The sequence below is a fragment of the Chenopodium album genome, chromosome 6 (assembly GCF_948465745.1).
Source record: "Chenopodium album chromosome 6, dcCheAlbu1.1, whole genome shotgun sequence".
Lineage (NCBI taxonomy): Eukaryota > Viridiplantae > Streptophyta > Magnoliopsida > Caryophyllales > Amaranthaceae > Chenopodium > Chenopodium album.
This window is the reverse complement of record NC_137839.1, coordinates 1,412,708-1,427,835: the sequence shown is the minus strand read 5'-3', so window position 1 is coordinate 1,427,835 and position 15,128 is coordinate 1,412,708. Positions and strand designations below refer to the sequence as shown.

Sequence of the window (15,128 nt, the reverse complement as noted above, 5' to 3'; positions counted from 1 at the left end):
TTTTTTTTTCAAATTTCTTAAGTATGTTAATATGTTTTGTAATTTGTACTTGTTTAAATTGTAGATTGTTAATCTTTTTTCTATAAAGTGTTAATCTGATCTGTTTTTTAGTTTTTCAATAGATGGGCAGTATATGTAGTACTGATAATTTTTTAAAATTATTGTAGTGTGTGACCATGAAAAGTTTGGAGAATTTTTGGAACAAATCTCAAAAATAATCAAACTTTTCCTCAACAAACTCTAAACCTATTAGTGAAGACATAGAGGATTTCTTGAAAGAGATCTTTTTGCTAACTTTAGTGACAATGATGTATTGGAACGTTTTTAAAGTATAAAAACTCGAAAAATGCTTTTATAATCCCAAATTTCACGTATTTGCTTTAAATAAGTCCAACTTTGGATTATTATTAAATAATCTCAGGGGTGTATTCGCTCAAAATAGTGTATATTATTATTATTATTATTTAACCACGGCCTTACTAGTGTATAAAATAACATGATCTTCATAGCTTGATTTCATCTACAAGAAAATTTGCGAAATACAATCGAGTATTGAACTACATTTATTTGTTCAATTGAAGTTTTGAAGGGTTCGTTGTTTCATGCTTAGAAGAAACTTTACACCTTAATTAATTAATTTCGACTAGCCAACCATGGATGTCTTCAACCTGACCATTTTGAATCGCGACAAATGTTGTCAACAACTTCTTACTCACTGAATTTGTATCTGTTGTATTGTATTCTACCCTGCAACATTTACACAAAGAATTCATCATGCTTTAAAAATAGTTTTAATTTCGATCAAGTAAATTAGTGAAACCCTCTCATTAATTGCCTATATATAAGGCTATAATAATAATCGATTGGAATTAAAAACAATAGAAGAACTCTAAACATCGACACCTTTTGCCTTGGTATGTAATGCTTCCCACGGGCACAACTACAACAGCAGTTCCGGTGCAAAAAACTTCGTCTGCTTCGAGCAATTCCTCCACAGCAATTTGTCGTTCTTCAACCTGAATGCATTGTACTAGTTAAGTATTGCTACAAGTACGCGTAACATAATAGTAACAATTGCACTAATAATCGTACTTGGTATAATATAGAATTTTCAAACATTATGGTATTCATATTTCAATATATCATTATCGGGTAAAATATAGTATAAGATGACATACCTTAAAACCATGATCACAAGCAATATTAATCATGGTTTTCCTTGTTATTCCAGGGAGAATGGTGCCATTTATAGTTGGGGTCGATATTATTTTATCCTACAATAAGAATGAAAAGTACGAATTTTCAATTGAATCATCTTACTCTTGATTCATTCAAACTCGTGGACAAGAATTCAAGAAATACATTTATGTATATTGTAGTTTTTGAAAACTATCTACTCCAAGATGTATATAAAAGCATTCAATTGACAAAAATGGCAAGTATTATATGTAGGAATTAATGAAGGGAACATGTATTAACTGCGTTATTAAGAGATTAACCTTGACAATAAAAATATTGCAGGAAGAAACTTCCTCAATATATTTTCCGCTCACAGAATCAAGATATAGGACATCCGAAAATCCTCTGTCTTTTGCCTTAGTCATAGGTTTCAAAACCTGAAAAATTACAAATCAAGAGATTAATTACACTACCAACAAATAAATTGTACTACCAACAAATAAATTGTTACAATGGTTTAGTATTGTTGAAGCATATCCTACCAAATAACACATGTAAGTGTCTCACATTTATAAAAGTTAAGAGAGTCAAAACACGTTATAAGACTAAGGGGCTAAACCTCCTATTGTCATATAGTTTTGGGATGGAACCTCCTTTGGATTTGTAAAGTGGACTATCTTTCTTGGTTTGCAGGTGCGGACCCGTATTTGACTACTATTAAAGTTTTAATTTGATTTTGAATTGCTTACCGGCGCATAATTGGTAATCGATTTTACACCACCAGAACCACCACGAGATGCACGATCAAATTGATCCTCAACGTACAAGTTCAAAGCCGTGCTTCCTTCCTTTTGTAAAAGAATGAACGCGATTTAATTTTTTGTACTTAATTAATTAACTCCATACCAAAACATATGTACATAAGATGAGTAAAAGTTACCTTAAAATAATTGCGAACAGGAGAAGCATAGATAAGAAAGGTGTACTCAGGAGCCGGGGATAGACCGAGGATCGGTCCAGTTCCTAGAAGCAAAGGTCTAATGTAAAGTGAGCCTTTCCCTGGAGGAGGAATCTGTTACATTATACAAAAACAAAAAACTATCAAACAATAATTAAGAATCAGATTCTTAACACATTTTATGTTAATTACTTTCACAAAAAAGGGTAGAATTATAATAATTCTTCACACACCCATCGTTTATTAGCAAGAGCAGTTTGCTTCACTGCATCAACGAATTGATCAACAGAAGGAGAAGGCATGCACATTCTTTCGGCGCCTATTTTCATGCGTAACGCGTTTTCTTCGGGTCTGAATAAGACTAGCTTCCCATCTTCTCTCCTTATTGCTTTCATTCCCTCAAATAGACCCTTCGCAAACACAAAGCTACAACTATTAGCTAGAAAAGGAGATACAGAAATTAGCAAAACAAAATATTGTCCCATTTATATATTATTTAATGTGGCCTATGTTACTCGAACTCATTATTTCACTTCAAGTACCTGGCCAAGTGGCCGTCTTAAATCCTCAATGCTCCAAGTCTCCAACAATTATTATACTTAATTTTCACAAAATAGTTTTGTTTAACACTGTGATACATACTATAAATATAACACTTATGGCCATGTCAGACGACATAAATTAGTACCTGAGTTCGAGGAACATAGATAAGTACCTGGCCATAGTTCAAAACACCAGCAGCAGGGCTCAACTCAATGTTTCCGTATGGAATTAGATTAGCCTCTATAAGTGTAAACTCGTCATCTTTGGAACACTTCATCTTGTACATATAATCTGTGGGCGTTAGGCTGAATCCTATATTGTCCCAGTCGATTTCTGCGGACCCATTCTCACCACTAGTAACATGGTTGTTAATGGCAAAATAAACAAATTAAATAAATACCTAAAATTTAATATGTATGTAGCTAGTACCACACCGTGTGGCCGGAGTTACTTATTAAGAGTAACCCCTATAAGAAACCCTGGCATAGGAAGTAACTCCTGACCGACAGAGTAATCCCTGAATAAGTAACTTATGACCGATTTAATAACCCGGCCGATTGATGAATATCCCTGAATAAGTAACCCCGGGCACACGGTGTGGCCAGCACCAAAAGAAATAAAATGCAACCAAGTTTGTAGCTTCATTGATTTGAACTTCGTAGCTTCCACGACTATCAACTTAAACCTTCCTCTATTCTAAATTTACAAATTTTTGTATGTGGCTGGTCACATGGTGCGGCAAGGGTTACTTGTAGGATGTTACTGGTTTTGTCAGGGGTTACTTGTATGTGTTACTTGTATTCTGGGGTTATTTGTATGGGTGTTACTGGTTTTGGTCGGGGTTACTTGTAGGGTGTTACTGGTTTTGTTAAGGGTTACTTGTAGGTGTTACTTGTATTCTGGGTTTACTGGTTTTAGTCGAGGTTACTTGTAGGGTGTTACTGGTTTTGTCAGGGGTTACTTATAAGTGTTACTTGTATTCTGGGGTTACTTGTATGGATGTTACTGGTTTTAGTCGGGGTTGTTACTTGTAGGGTGTTACTGGTTTTAGTCGGGGTTGTTACTTGTAGGGTGTTACTGGTTTTGTCAGGGGTTACTTGTAGGTGTTACTTGTATTATAGGGTTACTTGTATGGGTGTTACTGGTTTGGTATGGGATTTTGGTCTGGAGTTACTTGTAGGAGTTACTCAGAATACAAGTAACATATACAAGTAACCCCACGATACAAGTAACCCATACAAGTATCCTCATAATACAAGTAACACCCTACAAGTAACCCATACAAGCAAGTAACCCCAGAATACAAGTAACCCTAAAATACAAGTAACCCGTGCCGCACCATGTGGCTTGCCGTACTGAAAAACCTCTGTTCTAAATTATATTTGTAAGAAGTGGAGTAAAGCATAAATACGGTCCCTGAACTATTGTATAAGGGTAAGTTTTAGTCCCTTTCAACTTTTTTGGAGAGTTTTAGTCCCTCCCCCACCTTGAAATGTGTTTTCCAGCCAAAAGTTTAGGGACCTAGCCTATTCAGCAAAAGTTGAGGGATCATGACTCTTTTTTTTTTCTTTTTTTTTTCTTTAGAATTTATTAAAATATAAATCTTTAAATTATTTGTCATTATTTTACAACATTGTTTTTTAATTCAGCTTATAATTGGTTAAAAAATAAAAAGAAAAAAACTATATAAAAAAAAAAACCCACATACCAGCCACCCCCCAACCCACCGTGAACCCCTCTTCCTTACCCTAGCCCCACCAAAACCGGCCAACAGCCACCCTAAAGCCCCGAAAACGGTCATCCACGGAACCCTCCAATACCAAAAACTAACCACCCCGCCGACCTAAAATCACCCTCAAAATCACCACCTGAACCAAATCCCACCCCCAAATCCACCGCATCCACCACCTTGAAACCACTAATAAACCCCAAAACCGTCAAAAACCACCAAAAACCCCCCCGAAAACAGTCGAAAACCTCTTCAAACCCTCTAATCGTCCCCTCGTTCACTGCTGCTCCTGCTGCCTGTGTTTGATTGGTTCGAATCAGATTTTGGTTGGTTGTGGAGGGCGGTTTTTGGTGGTGGATGGGGCAGCAAGAATAACAGGAGAAGCAGCGAACGAGGGGGTGTCGGGATGTATCTCGCCGTCGGGGGAGGACTTGGAGACCGGCGGTTGGGGTGGGTTTTTCTTTTTCATTTTCTTAATGTTTTAGATTTCTGGGTTTTCTTATTGAATTAGATTCAGTGACAAGAACTAATAACACATGGTTTTTCTTATTTTTATTTTTTTTTTTTACAGAAAGAATATATTATTTTTCATCTTTAATATTTTTGAAGAAAAATTAAAATTTTGACAAAAAATAAAGGAAGTTTTGTTTTTGTTTTTTTTTTTAAAAAAAAATTATTAATGGGGTGTTTTGGGAATTTTAAATAAAATTCTGAAGAAAAAAAAAAACAAAAAATAAATAAAAGAGTCATGATCCCTAAACTATTGATGACTCAACATCCCTAAACTATTTTGCTGACTCTTAGTCCCTAAACTAATGCTTAGTCAGCTTAGTCCCTAAACTTTTGGCTGGAAAACACCTTTCAAGGTGGGGAGGGACTAAAACTCTCCAAAAAAGTTGGAAGGGACTAAAAAAAACCCTTAATTAACAGTTCAGGGACCGTATTTATGCTTTACTCGTAAGAAGTGTATGTTACAGTTTACTTTCAATCAGATCATCTGCTAGTTTAAAATATGATATTTTAATATTAAGAAAATATTCAATAAAACTAATAATTTAACAAGGGTTACATGATAACATTTTTTGTATGCAAGTATTGGTTATGGTTAAATAGTGATTAAAGTTAGTACTTTCTCTTTTTCATAAATATTGCAGCATTTAAATTTTTAATACTATTCACACCAATTCCTTTGCCCTAGTATCTAGTACATTTAGAGCTGTGGCATATGTTATGCACCAAATTAAAATGGACATTTTCCTTTAAATAAGTAAGGGCGTGTTCGGCGCTACCTTTTAGTGGTTTGACTTGGTCAAATCACTACTTAACAAAAAATGTTAGTGTTTGGCAAAGTAGTGGTTATGGTAGCTTTTAGTGGTGGAAGTAGCTTTTATGAAAAGTTAGAAATATTAGCTTTTAAAAGTCAGTGGCGGACCCAGCCTTGGTCCTGCTAGGTCACGTGACCTAGCAAAAAAAAAACTTTTTTTTTTAAAAAAAAATGGCACCCATTTGAAAATAAGATATAAAGATTATTTTTGGTTATTATATAACAATACAAACTTGTAGCATAGTGGTTGGAGGGTTGAGACAAAGCCTAACAAGCAAGGGCCCAACCACTCAGGTCTTGAATTCGAGCATTGATACTTGCAATTTTTGTATTCCTTATCTTTTTTTTTCCTTCCTATAGTTATGTGATTTATTGATTTTCATGTGATTATTTGATTTTTTTTTCCCTTCTTTTTTCATTTAATTCATTGTAGCCGTATTAGCTAGTAATAGATTTTTTTTCTTTTTTTGTTTTGCTTTTAAAATGATTATGAACTTATGACTATTTGATTATCATGTGATTAATTTGATTATCCTTCAATGTTGTTATATTTTGTGTTGTTAAGACATTACATTAAGTGGTTTTTCTAATTTGTGTTGTATATATTATATTTGTATAATTAAATTGGGTTTTTTTTTTTTTTTTTTTTTTTGTAAAAAAAATATTAACTCATTGGGTATATAATAGACAAGTTGCAAAAAGATTGAATTAATCTATTTTTGATAATATTGGATTTAGTAATTAAATTGAAATTGTGACTTAATTTTTCTTAAAAAACATATGATAAAACAAGTTTCTTTAGTCCCAATATGCATCCTCCTCCTTCACAAAATCATCCTCTATCACAAAATTCATCCACATTCGGTATGCGGTCGATGGGTGATGATTGATAGGTAACAGTGACCCAGCACCTTAAAAATCCTGGATCCGCCACTGTTAAAAGTAGAGGTAACTTTTGAGGTAATGGTTGAAAATTTAATCTATACTTTTAAAAATTAAATATTGATTTTTATATGTAACAGCTAGTCAACCGATACTTTATCGAACACTCATACTTAAATTATCTATATTCACAGCTAACAGCTACCTACACAACTAACAACTACCTTTACAGCTATATTTTGCCGAACACGCCCTAAAGTGATTTGATCATAAAACAAAGTATAAATTCATTGTAGACGTCGTGTTAAAATGACTTTATAATATTTTCCAGTAGTATGAACTTGTATTTCTATCAAAGAAGAAATAAACATAAAAAGAAATTTTAACTTAAAATTAAAGAGGTAGGCAAAAACTAAAGATTAAATAAATAATTCACCTGAACTCAGCAGAAATTGAAGATGATATTGTCGCCATGAATGAAACAAAAACTTGAAATTTGATTGTTATAGTAAGAAAGAATGTCACAGGAGATTTGAAGAAAAGTGTGATATGATAGTAGTTTGGTGTATATGCTCGGTATATATAACTTTTTTATATATATATAAATAATTAAGTTTATTCTAACACGTCTTCCTTCCAAAAAAAAGAAAAAAAGTTTATTCTAACACGTAATACATGTTAGAGTTTATTATAGATCATGTTTATTTTAGGGTATTTTAAAAATTAAAGTTAAGACTATGGAGGAGGAATATATTCCTACAAGGAAATTATTAATTAATATTTGGGGGAATGATGGGAATGTTGGAATTTATTAAAATCCCCTCCAATTTAACAATTTCATTATTAATTTGGAATACGAAAAAAAATCCATACGCGCATCAAGCAAAAACATTTTTATTGTCAAGAATATTATCGGTTGAGAATATCTTTTGTGAAAATTTTTAATCATATATTAATTGATATAAAGAACCATGGCTGGTTGTCAATGAGGATAATTTTGTGAATTTAACTAACAATATCAGAAAACCAAATTATGCACGAGGGACAAAATATATACAAATAAATAAAAGAAATAGTTAACAGATTTGCTACTTTAATCTAAAAGAAGAAGTTAAAGTTCAATTGAGTGTTTCTTTGATTAACTAATATTATCAATATACTTTATCACGACCCCACATATAATACTTCATTGGGTTTAAAGATGTTAGCTGTTAGTATGGGTTTCACCGTATCATGCGCTTAATATTATTCAACTTTAAAAGGAAGGGTGAATAAGATTCACACACGTGACTATTATTTCACGTTGGCTCTTGATATATGTTAAAGAATCAATTAAACTACTACAGAGTAAAAACTTAGGCTGGTGGTTGAAGTTCAGGATTGATTTATACTCTATCAATGCAACTAAGTTGCTATTCTCGATCTTCACCTTAAAAAAATTAATTTTAGTAGTTAACCCATGAATTTGAAGGTCTTGTATTTGTATTCATAGTCATGGGTAATAATAAGTTGGATGAAGAGGCGGTTTGAGTTGGATCGGAGGTAGATATCAATGAATTTGGGGCTCGAAGCTAATGTTTTGAAGGATTTGAATGCGCACTTGATACGAAGAAGAGAGACATTTAATTTGTTGGTAAATTTGGGAGTATTGCATCCATTAGAAACTCTTTGGTTAGTGTTGATGTTTTTGAAGACATGCCTTTGCGTTTTCTTGACTTCACGTTGAATTGATTATTATGATTGTACATTGAGTTTAGTTGCTTTACTGGTCTTGGATTGAGCCTAAACAAAAAACTATAGGCTAATTATATTTTTTAAATGGTACATTTAAAAATCTATTGATTGACAAATACTATCATAAATATAATATATATCTATCAAATAATACACGTTATAGACCATTCCTTCTATCCAAGGCCCTTTAAAGCCACGACTTTAAACTTTTAAATGCATTACGGTTGGAATTCCTTACTGTTTGGGAAACATTGGTATGAGAGGAACGAAACTAACAATAAGCACTTTTTTTTTTTAATTTACTAAATATAGTCTTCAATGAGTTTTTAGGAAGAAACTTATAAATCCCGTTTGTACCTTTCTCCCAATAGAGTGCAACAGCGATCATCCTGTTAATGGACCAACCCGTGACCTTTGTGTCACGCTGGCTTCGATACCATGTTAATGGACCATCTCAATCAAAAGCTTAAACTTATGATTGAGGCCTAGGAATATGTTTTATACTCTATCACATACTAGATATTCTTAATTACAATTTCATTACTAGGCAAATATAAGCAATGTGATGCTGAACCTAAGTAAGATATTTTATGCTAAGCAATGCTCACATAAAGCTTACATTGCAACTAAAGTCGTTGTTCTTTTATTATTCCAATTCGTGAATAAGAACAGTAAAAAAATAAAGTAGTATTTGCTAGACCTCTTGAGGGATAAGACAAAAGTTAGTTTTTTTTAATTAATTCTAGTATTTAATTAACGAGAGAATACTATGTTAAAAATTCATTATCTTCATTAATATGATCAACCAACACTAATAAATTATTATTTGATTAATTAAAGTTATTTAAATAAGAAATGAAAAATGTTTTAACTAAGTTCTTAGGAAACCAATCATTTTCTTTTTAGCTAAACCTTCGTCTTGCGTGTATTCTAAGGACTTCCTCCTTCATCATAGCCTCCAATAACTTTGAAAAAATCAATTAGATCAGGGTTAAATGTGTTTGGGAAAAGAGGGGAAAAATAGTATGAGAGTAGTATATGAGAATAATATGATCTGAGGATAAAAGAGATTAGGATTTAAGAACTTCATGGTTAATTATCCGAGTTTTCTTGTCTATTTAGGTCTAACCGTGACCCCTATATATAGGCGTAGGGCTATGAAATTAGGGTTTAAGCAACGTCGCGCTAGGGGACGTGCGAAAAAAAGAAAGAAAGTTGCGCTCAGGTAGTCCACAACTCTATCTAGGAGTCACTCGCAACTATTATGCGTGTCCGATTTGCCATATTTATTTAAAAAATGAGGCAAATAAGATAGCGCTGGAAAGCTATGGAGTCTACTTTCCGAATTAATTGGAGTTAGTTCAAAAGCTTTTGTGAATTTTATGATACAATCGATTTAGTTAAAGGGTGTCGGTTTTGGCCCTATTTAGTATTGTTTTGATCATATCCTTTTCGTTATTAGTTAGAATTGGGCTTGTAATATAGCTGGAAATCTCTTTGAAAGGTTTATCCACTTTTATAGGCCTTGCTTGCACGGATTTTATGATGTTTGGTTAAGTTCTTGGCTCAGTTTTCAACATTGTAAGGTTCATTAGACCTAAACACTGAATTTGACGCATTAAAGTCCGTTTATAATCAAGATTAAGTATGTGCGAGTATACTTTAGACCTAATCAACAAGAAGATTAAACTCTAAAAGGATTGATTGGTCTCAAAACTTACTTCATATGATATTTCGAAGTCCATCAATACTTTAACTTTCATCTAGATTAAAGAACATGTTTTGTATAATCATTGCACTTCATTTCGGGATAGGAAGCCAAACGTAGGAGTCCACAAGTACAAAATCAAGTCTAGACAAGACTGGTCTACATTAACTTTTGAGCGAATTTGTAAATTGCCACCCCACTATGCATCCTTAGCAGACTTACATAACCTTAAAAGGTGTTGTAAGCCTTCCTCCCAAAAACTACAAAGGTCACAACACATACCAATATCCAAACCCCGTCTTCCCAAATTACCTTTTATTGCAATTCTGTTTCGTAAGACTTCCCACAACCCACATAAAAAACTTCCACTTCGAGAGAATGTTTCAAGACCATAAGACTTTGTCAATGTGAGTGGACCAATTTGTTTTGACCGTAAAATGTTACACCAAATACAAATAGTACATCTCCCAATAACAGACGCATTCCGAATACAAAATAGTGGCAAAGTTTGGCCTGATTCTAGCCACTGAACAATGGTTTTTTTAATAAAATTTGATCCAATTCATAGCCTAAACCATCATCACATGAAATGTGCATTCGTTCTAACACTTTAGTCACCATCCAGTTCTAACGATGGACTTTCCATTTTCCACCTTCTAACCACAACCCATGACAAGCATATTTCCAGCCAGTGCGAGATTGAGAATTCCAAAGAGTAATCTGTGTTCTTCAACGACACGGCAATTCCTCCATGAATAGCAGACTTGAATTTTGTCGCACACATCTTAGAAATCAGAAGTTGTGGATTGTGACTAATCCTCGAAACATGTTTCATTAATAAAGTTGTACTGAAAGAAATCAAGCTATGTTCCCAAACCCTCAAACCCTTTTTCAAGCTATGTTCCCAAACCCTCAAACATGTAAAGCAACCGCCATTAACACATAATTAATCAATATAACACTTTGCGATTGTGACAAGAGAAGTACTACATAATTGGACCTGTTTAGACCTATTTAGACCTGTTTAGACCTGTTATGGACCTGTTTGGACCTATTTATGGACCTGTTTAGACTTATTAAATAAAAAAAAGTAGCTTTACCGATTTCAGGTCCAGACCTGAAAATTCTGAGTTTTACCCGGACCGGACCTGAAACCCGGAATCCTTGAATTTCAAGGACCGGGACCGGACCTGAATCAACAGGTCTGGATTAGGTCCTGTCCCAATAGGTCCGGTTCAGGTCGGTTTTCAGGTCCAGGCCAATTTTTTGTACACCCCTAGCTACACTACTAAATAGGTGTATTATTAATTACAAAGAGACGTGTTCTATTGAACAAGTTTCTTTATCAAAGAGATCTGTGACCTAGAGACCGCCTCTTAGGTGGTCTCTTAGGCGTATTACAACATGTTGCTTCGCCCTTTTGTAGTAGTGATATTGCCGAATCCAATTTTATAAGCACTACTACCCCTCTAATGTTGTAATCCATCGATATAAATCAAATATCAAAGGTATTGTTTTTTGCGTCATAAATTTCTTTCCAGAAAGATCTAAATTACATTTTATTCTATGACTAATTTATTAACCGACAATAATTGGAGTGTTTACTTAGTGAGAGTGGCAACATGAAAACATGAATTTTTGGTGATAAATCAGTTGAAAGTTTGGATTTTGCTTTAATGATTCTAATTAATTGATATCAATCAATGGAGATATTCAATAAATATAATGTATAGAAACTGATATGAAAGCATTTAATAAAATGGTTTATTTTGACTAACAAAATCTGAACTGATCTACCATATAAATGAGTTTTGTGCATATTCGCAACTCTGATCTCTTGAGAACTATATAAACTTCCCTCAAATGTACTCTTATTCATTCCAAGATCACTCATTTCTCTCTGATTATTTTGCTGCCTTAATTGTGAGATTGAAGTCAAGATGAATAGAGATCAATTGCGCCAACAACTAGTGGAGAAGAGACAATTTTTTATTAACGAGGTTCAGTTCTTAACTTTTTAATTTTTTCATTTGATTTATGAATTTCTATATTATGAATTTTTGTGTGATTTTGTTTGTGTATGTGCTTGCATAACAAAATTAAGTGGCTCCTTAAGATCTAGAATTGACAATAGCTATGATAAAATTTACTTATACATGCATGGACTATAAGGCCTATAATTAAAGTTTCAATAAGTTGCTTAAATTAATCTTTTGAGATAAATAATACCTATACATACAAAATTGAATTGATTAAAAAATATTAAAGATACTAATTCATTACATTTGAAAAAAAAAATATGTTGTAGAGCTTGCAACAATTGGTGCATGTATATATAGAAAAATACAATTGAAAAACCTTAAAGGCCATTGGAAATTTGAAATGATTGTCTTAGGTACTCAACTAAAGAGATTTAGGTAATTAGTTAATCCCTTAAGGATAAACTATGATGTTGTCAAAAAAAGAGAAAGAAATAAAAAAATTTAAAAAAAAAAAAAAAAGAATAAACTAATTTTTCACTTGTGGGAAAAATAATTTTCTTAAGAAAAAATGGAATCTAAAAATCCAACCTTTGGCCGGTTTGACAATAAAAATCCAACCTTTCAGTAATCTAAAAAAAATCCAACCTTTACCCCCCACCTTCTCCAACAGGTCCATTACCTATTGATGACCGTTTTTTGTAAGTTATGTGCCACGTGTCAGTCGTTAATTGGTCAATTATTTTTTTAATCATTAAAAAGCAAAAACAAAAAAAAAAACCACCAGCCACCTTCCCTAGCCCCCGCACCACTCCAGCCACCTCCCCCACTCCCCGGCGATCTCCCCCCACCCCTTGCCGCAACCTCCCCAACCACCAAAACCCCCCACGATCTAAACCCTAACCACCACACCAAACACCCTATTCGACCCTCCCAAATCAGCTCGATCCCTCCCCGAACCTCCCCACCGCCCGCCCGACCACAAACCGACAACCCCTGACCCGTTTCCACCCCTCCCCACCCTAAACCCGACCCAAATTAGCCTTTTAGCCGAGTTTCGTGGTTGGGGTTTTGGGGTGGTCGGGGTGGTTTAGCCGAGTTTCGTGGTTGGAGAAAGAGGGTTAAGTGGTGGCAGAGGTGGTGGTGGTGTAGAGAGGTGGAGGAGGAGGAAGAGGGTTTGGGTTGGGTGGGGTAAGTGGTGGCAAAAGTGGTGGTGGTGTAGAGAGGAGAGAGAAAGAAGAGGAGTGAGAAGGAAATTAAAAAATTAAAAAAAAAAAAAAAAAAAACTTTTTAACCGGTTTAACAAGTTAAAGGTCAAATGGACCTGTTGGAGAAGGTGGGGGGCAAAGGTTGGATTTTTTTGAGATTACTGAAAGGTTGAATTTTTATTGTCAGACCGGCCAAAGGTTGGATTTTTAGATTCCATTTTTCCTTTTCTTAATTTGATTGATTTATTTTTAATTTAATTGTTAAGGATAGATGAAAGATAAAAATTTCGATACACTAATATATGATGAGTTTAAAGTTTTGATAAAAAAAATGTTGAAGTGAAATTGGGAGATAAAGGTCAAAAGATCGGAAATAAAATGTCTAGAATGAAGGAAAAAGAAAAGAAAACGATGAGAAAAGGGAGAGAAAGCATCAACGAACACTGTTTTCTATTATATAATAGTAATATTTGTAAATTACCACCCAAAAAGGGGTCCTGATATGAAATTACCACCCATTAAAACTTTTATTTTAAATAACCACCCATTAAATTAAAACAATTTTCATATTTCCACCTTTTTATGTTTTCTGGTGGAATTTGCGATTATGGGCCCCACCTTATTAACTTTCCTTCTTTTTTTTCTTCTTTTCTTCGACCTAACATTCTGACTGTTACATTAAACTCTAAAAACTTCATCTCTCCTCAATTCCTTCACTTAATTCTTCCAAAATCATCAATTTTTTTCCCTCTTTCTTCCTTTAATTCTTTGTCAAATTCTCAACTACCCACTTAGGATTGAATCAAAACCCTAACTCTACTTTTTTCTGCAAATTTAATGCTTTGGTTGTACTTGCATGTATTGTTGATTGCGCCATCTCGAAGTGTTCAGAAGCGTATAGTTGAAGCTCTTGTCAATTGCTAATGTCAATGGCGACTCCTCCATTTCTGCAAAACATAATCCAAAAACAAAAAAAGAAAAAGAACAAGCTTATAACTTCATGCAACTATGAATCATTCAATTCTTTCAATCGCAAAACACAACACATAAGATACAATTATTCAACATAGTAAACAATCATTCAACAAATTTGGACAACATCAACTCCGATTAGCAGAATTCTAACAAAATCGCACAATTAATTGCAAACAGATAGCCTAATTGCAAAAAACCCCCAATTTAATTGACTCATGAACCCTAATTCCTAAATTTGCGAAAAAAGCCTAAATTATGAAGTAGTGGAATCATACCTTTGATGTAATTGAGTGTACGATCTTTAGTAGATAACTTCTTCTCACAGTAGCAGTTGAAATTTGAGGAATTTTGAATGAAATTTGGGGCAAAATTTGTGACTTGAAGTTGTACAATTTTTAAACAACAGAAATGGGGGAGAGAGAGAGTCAAAATAGTGAAATTAGTCGTTTATAGCCGTTATGTGGGGCTCTCAAACGGAATTTCCACCGGAAATCCAAAAAAAGGTGGTAATCTGAAAATTGTTCAAATTTAATGGGTGGTAATTTAAAATAAATTTTTTAATTGGTGGTGATATCAAAACAGGACCTCTTTTTGGGTGGTAATTTACAAATTTTCCTATATAATAATATAAATTCAAATATGTTGTGATAATGTGCTTTATTTAATCGGGGTTAAGCCTTCCTTAACGGTATCTCAACATTTCCCTATTATTTGTTAGCTAACAATACTGCTTTTATATTTCAACTTATTCGTGATCTAACAAATTATATAATGAAAAATGAATTTGAAATGATCGGTATAATTAATGAATTTTAATTTATGGCTTTATAAATAAAAAAAATTAAACTCACTTTAATTTAATACAAGTCTGTGTGCTTTACCATAAGATATTGAGAATCAAATTCTAAC

The 15,128-nt window shown here is 33.4% G+C and overlaps 1 protein-coding gene across 1 annotated transcript; it reads right to left on the bottom strand.

The window, feature by feature from the left end:
* Window positions 1–428: 428 nt before the first annotated feature.
* On the bottom strand, window positions 429–7,305 carry LOC145634206 (branched-chain-amino-acid aminotransferase 2, chloroplastic-like). The gene is made up of 9 exons (XM_081685632.1): window positions 7,052–7,305; window positions 2,853–3,033; window positions 2,371–2,547; window positions 2,120–2,251; window positions 1,929–2,027; window positions 1,500–1,616; window positions 1,179–1,274; window positions 904–1,016; window positions 429–747 (listed from the first exon to the last, which is right to left on the bottom strand). Exons 1-9 carry the CDS (start codon window positions 7,087–7,089, stop codon window positions 630–632), a joined length of 1,071 nt encoding a protein of 356 aa, XP_081541758.1. The 5' UTR covers window positions 7,090–7,305; the 3' UTR covers window positions 429–629.
* Window positions 7,306–15,128: the final 7,823 nt, after the last annotated feature.

Bases quoted from the DNA above. Each gene is read 5' to 3' on its own strand.
- LOC145634206 (XM_081685632.1), bottom strand. From the start codon at position 7,089: ATGGCGACAATATCATCTTCAATTTCTGCTGAGTTCAG. The intron at 3,034-7,051 runs GTGAATTATTTA...CCATGTTACTAG, and splicing joins TCAATTTCTGCTGAGTTCAG to TGGTGAGAATGGGTCCGCAG. The intron at 2,028-2,119 runs GTAACTTTTACT...CTTTTACAAAAG, and splicing joins CTGTTCGCAATTATTTTAAG to GAAGGAAGCACGGCTTTGAA.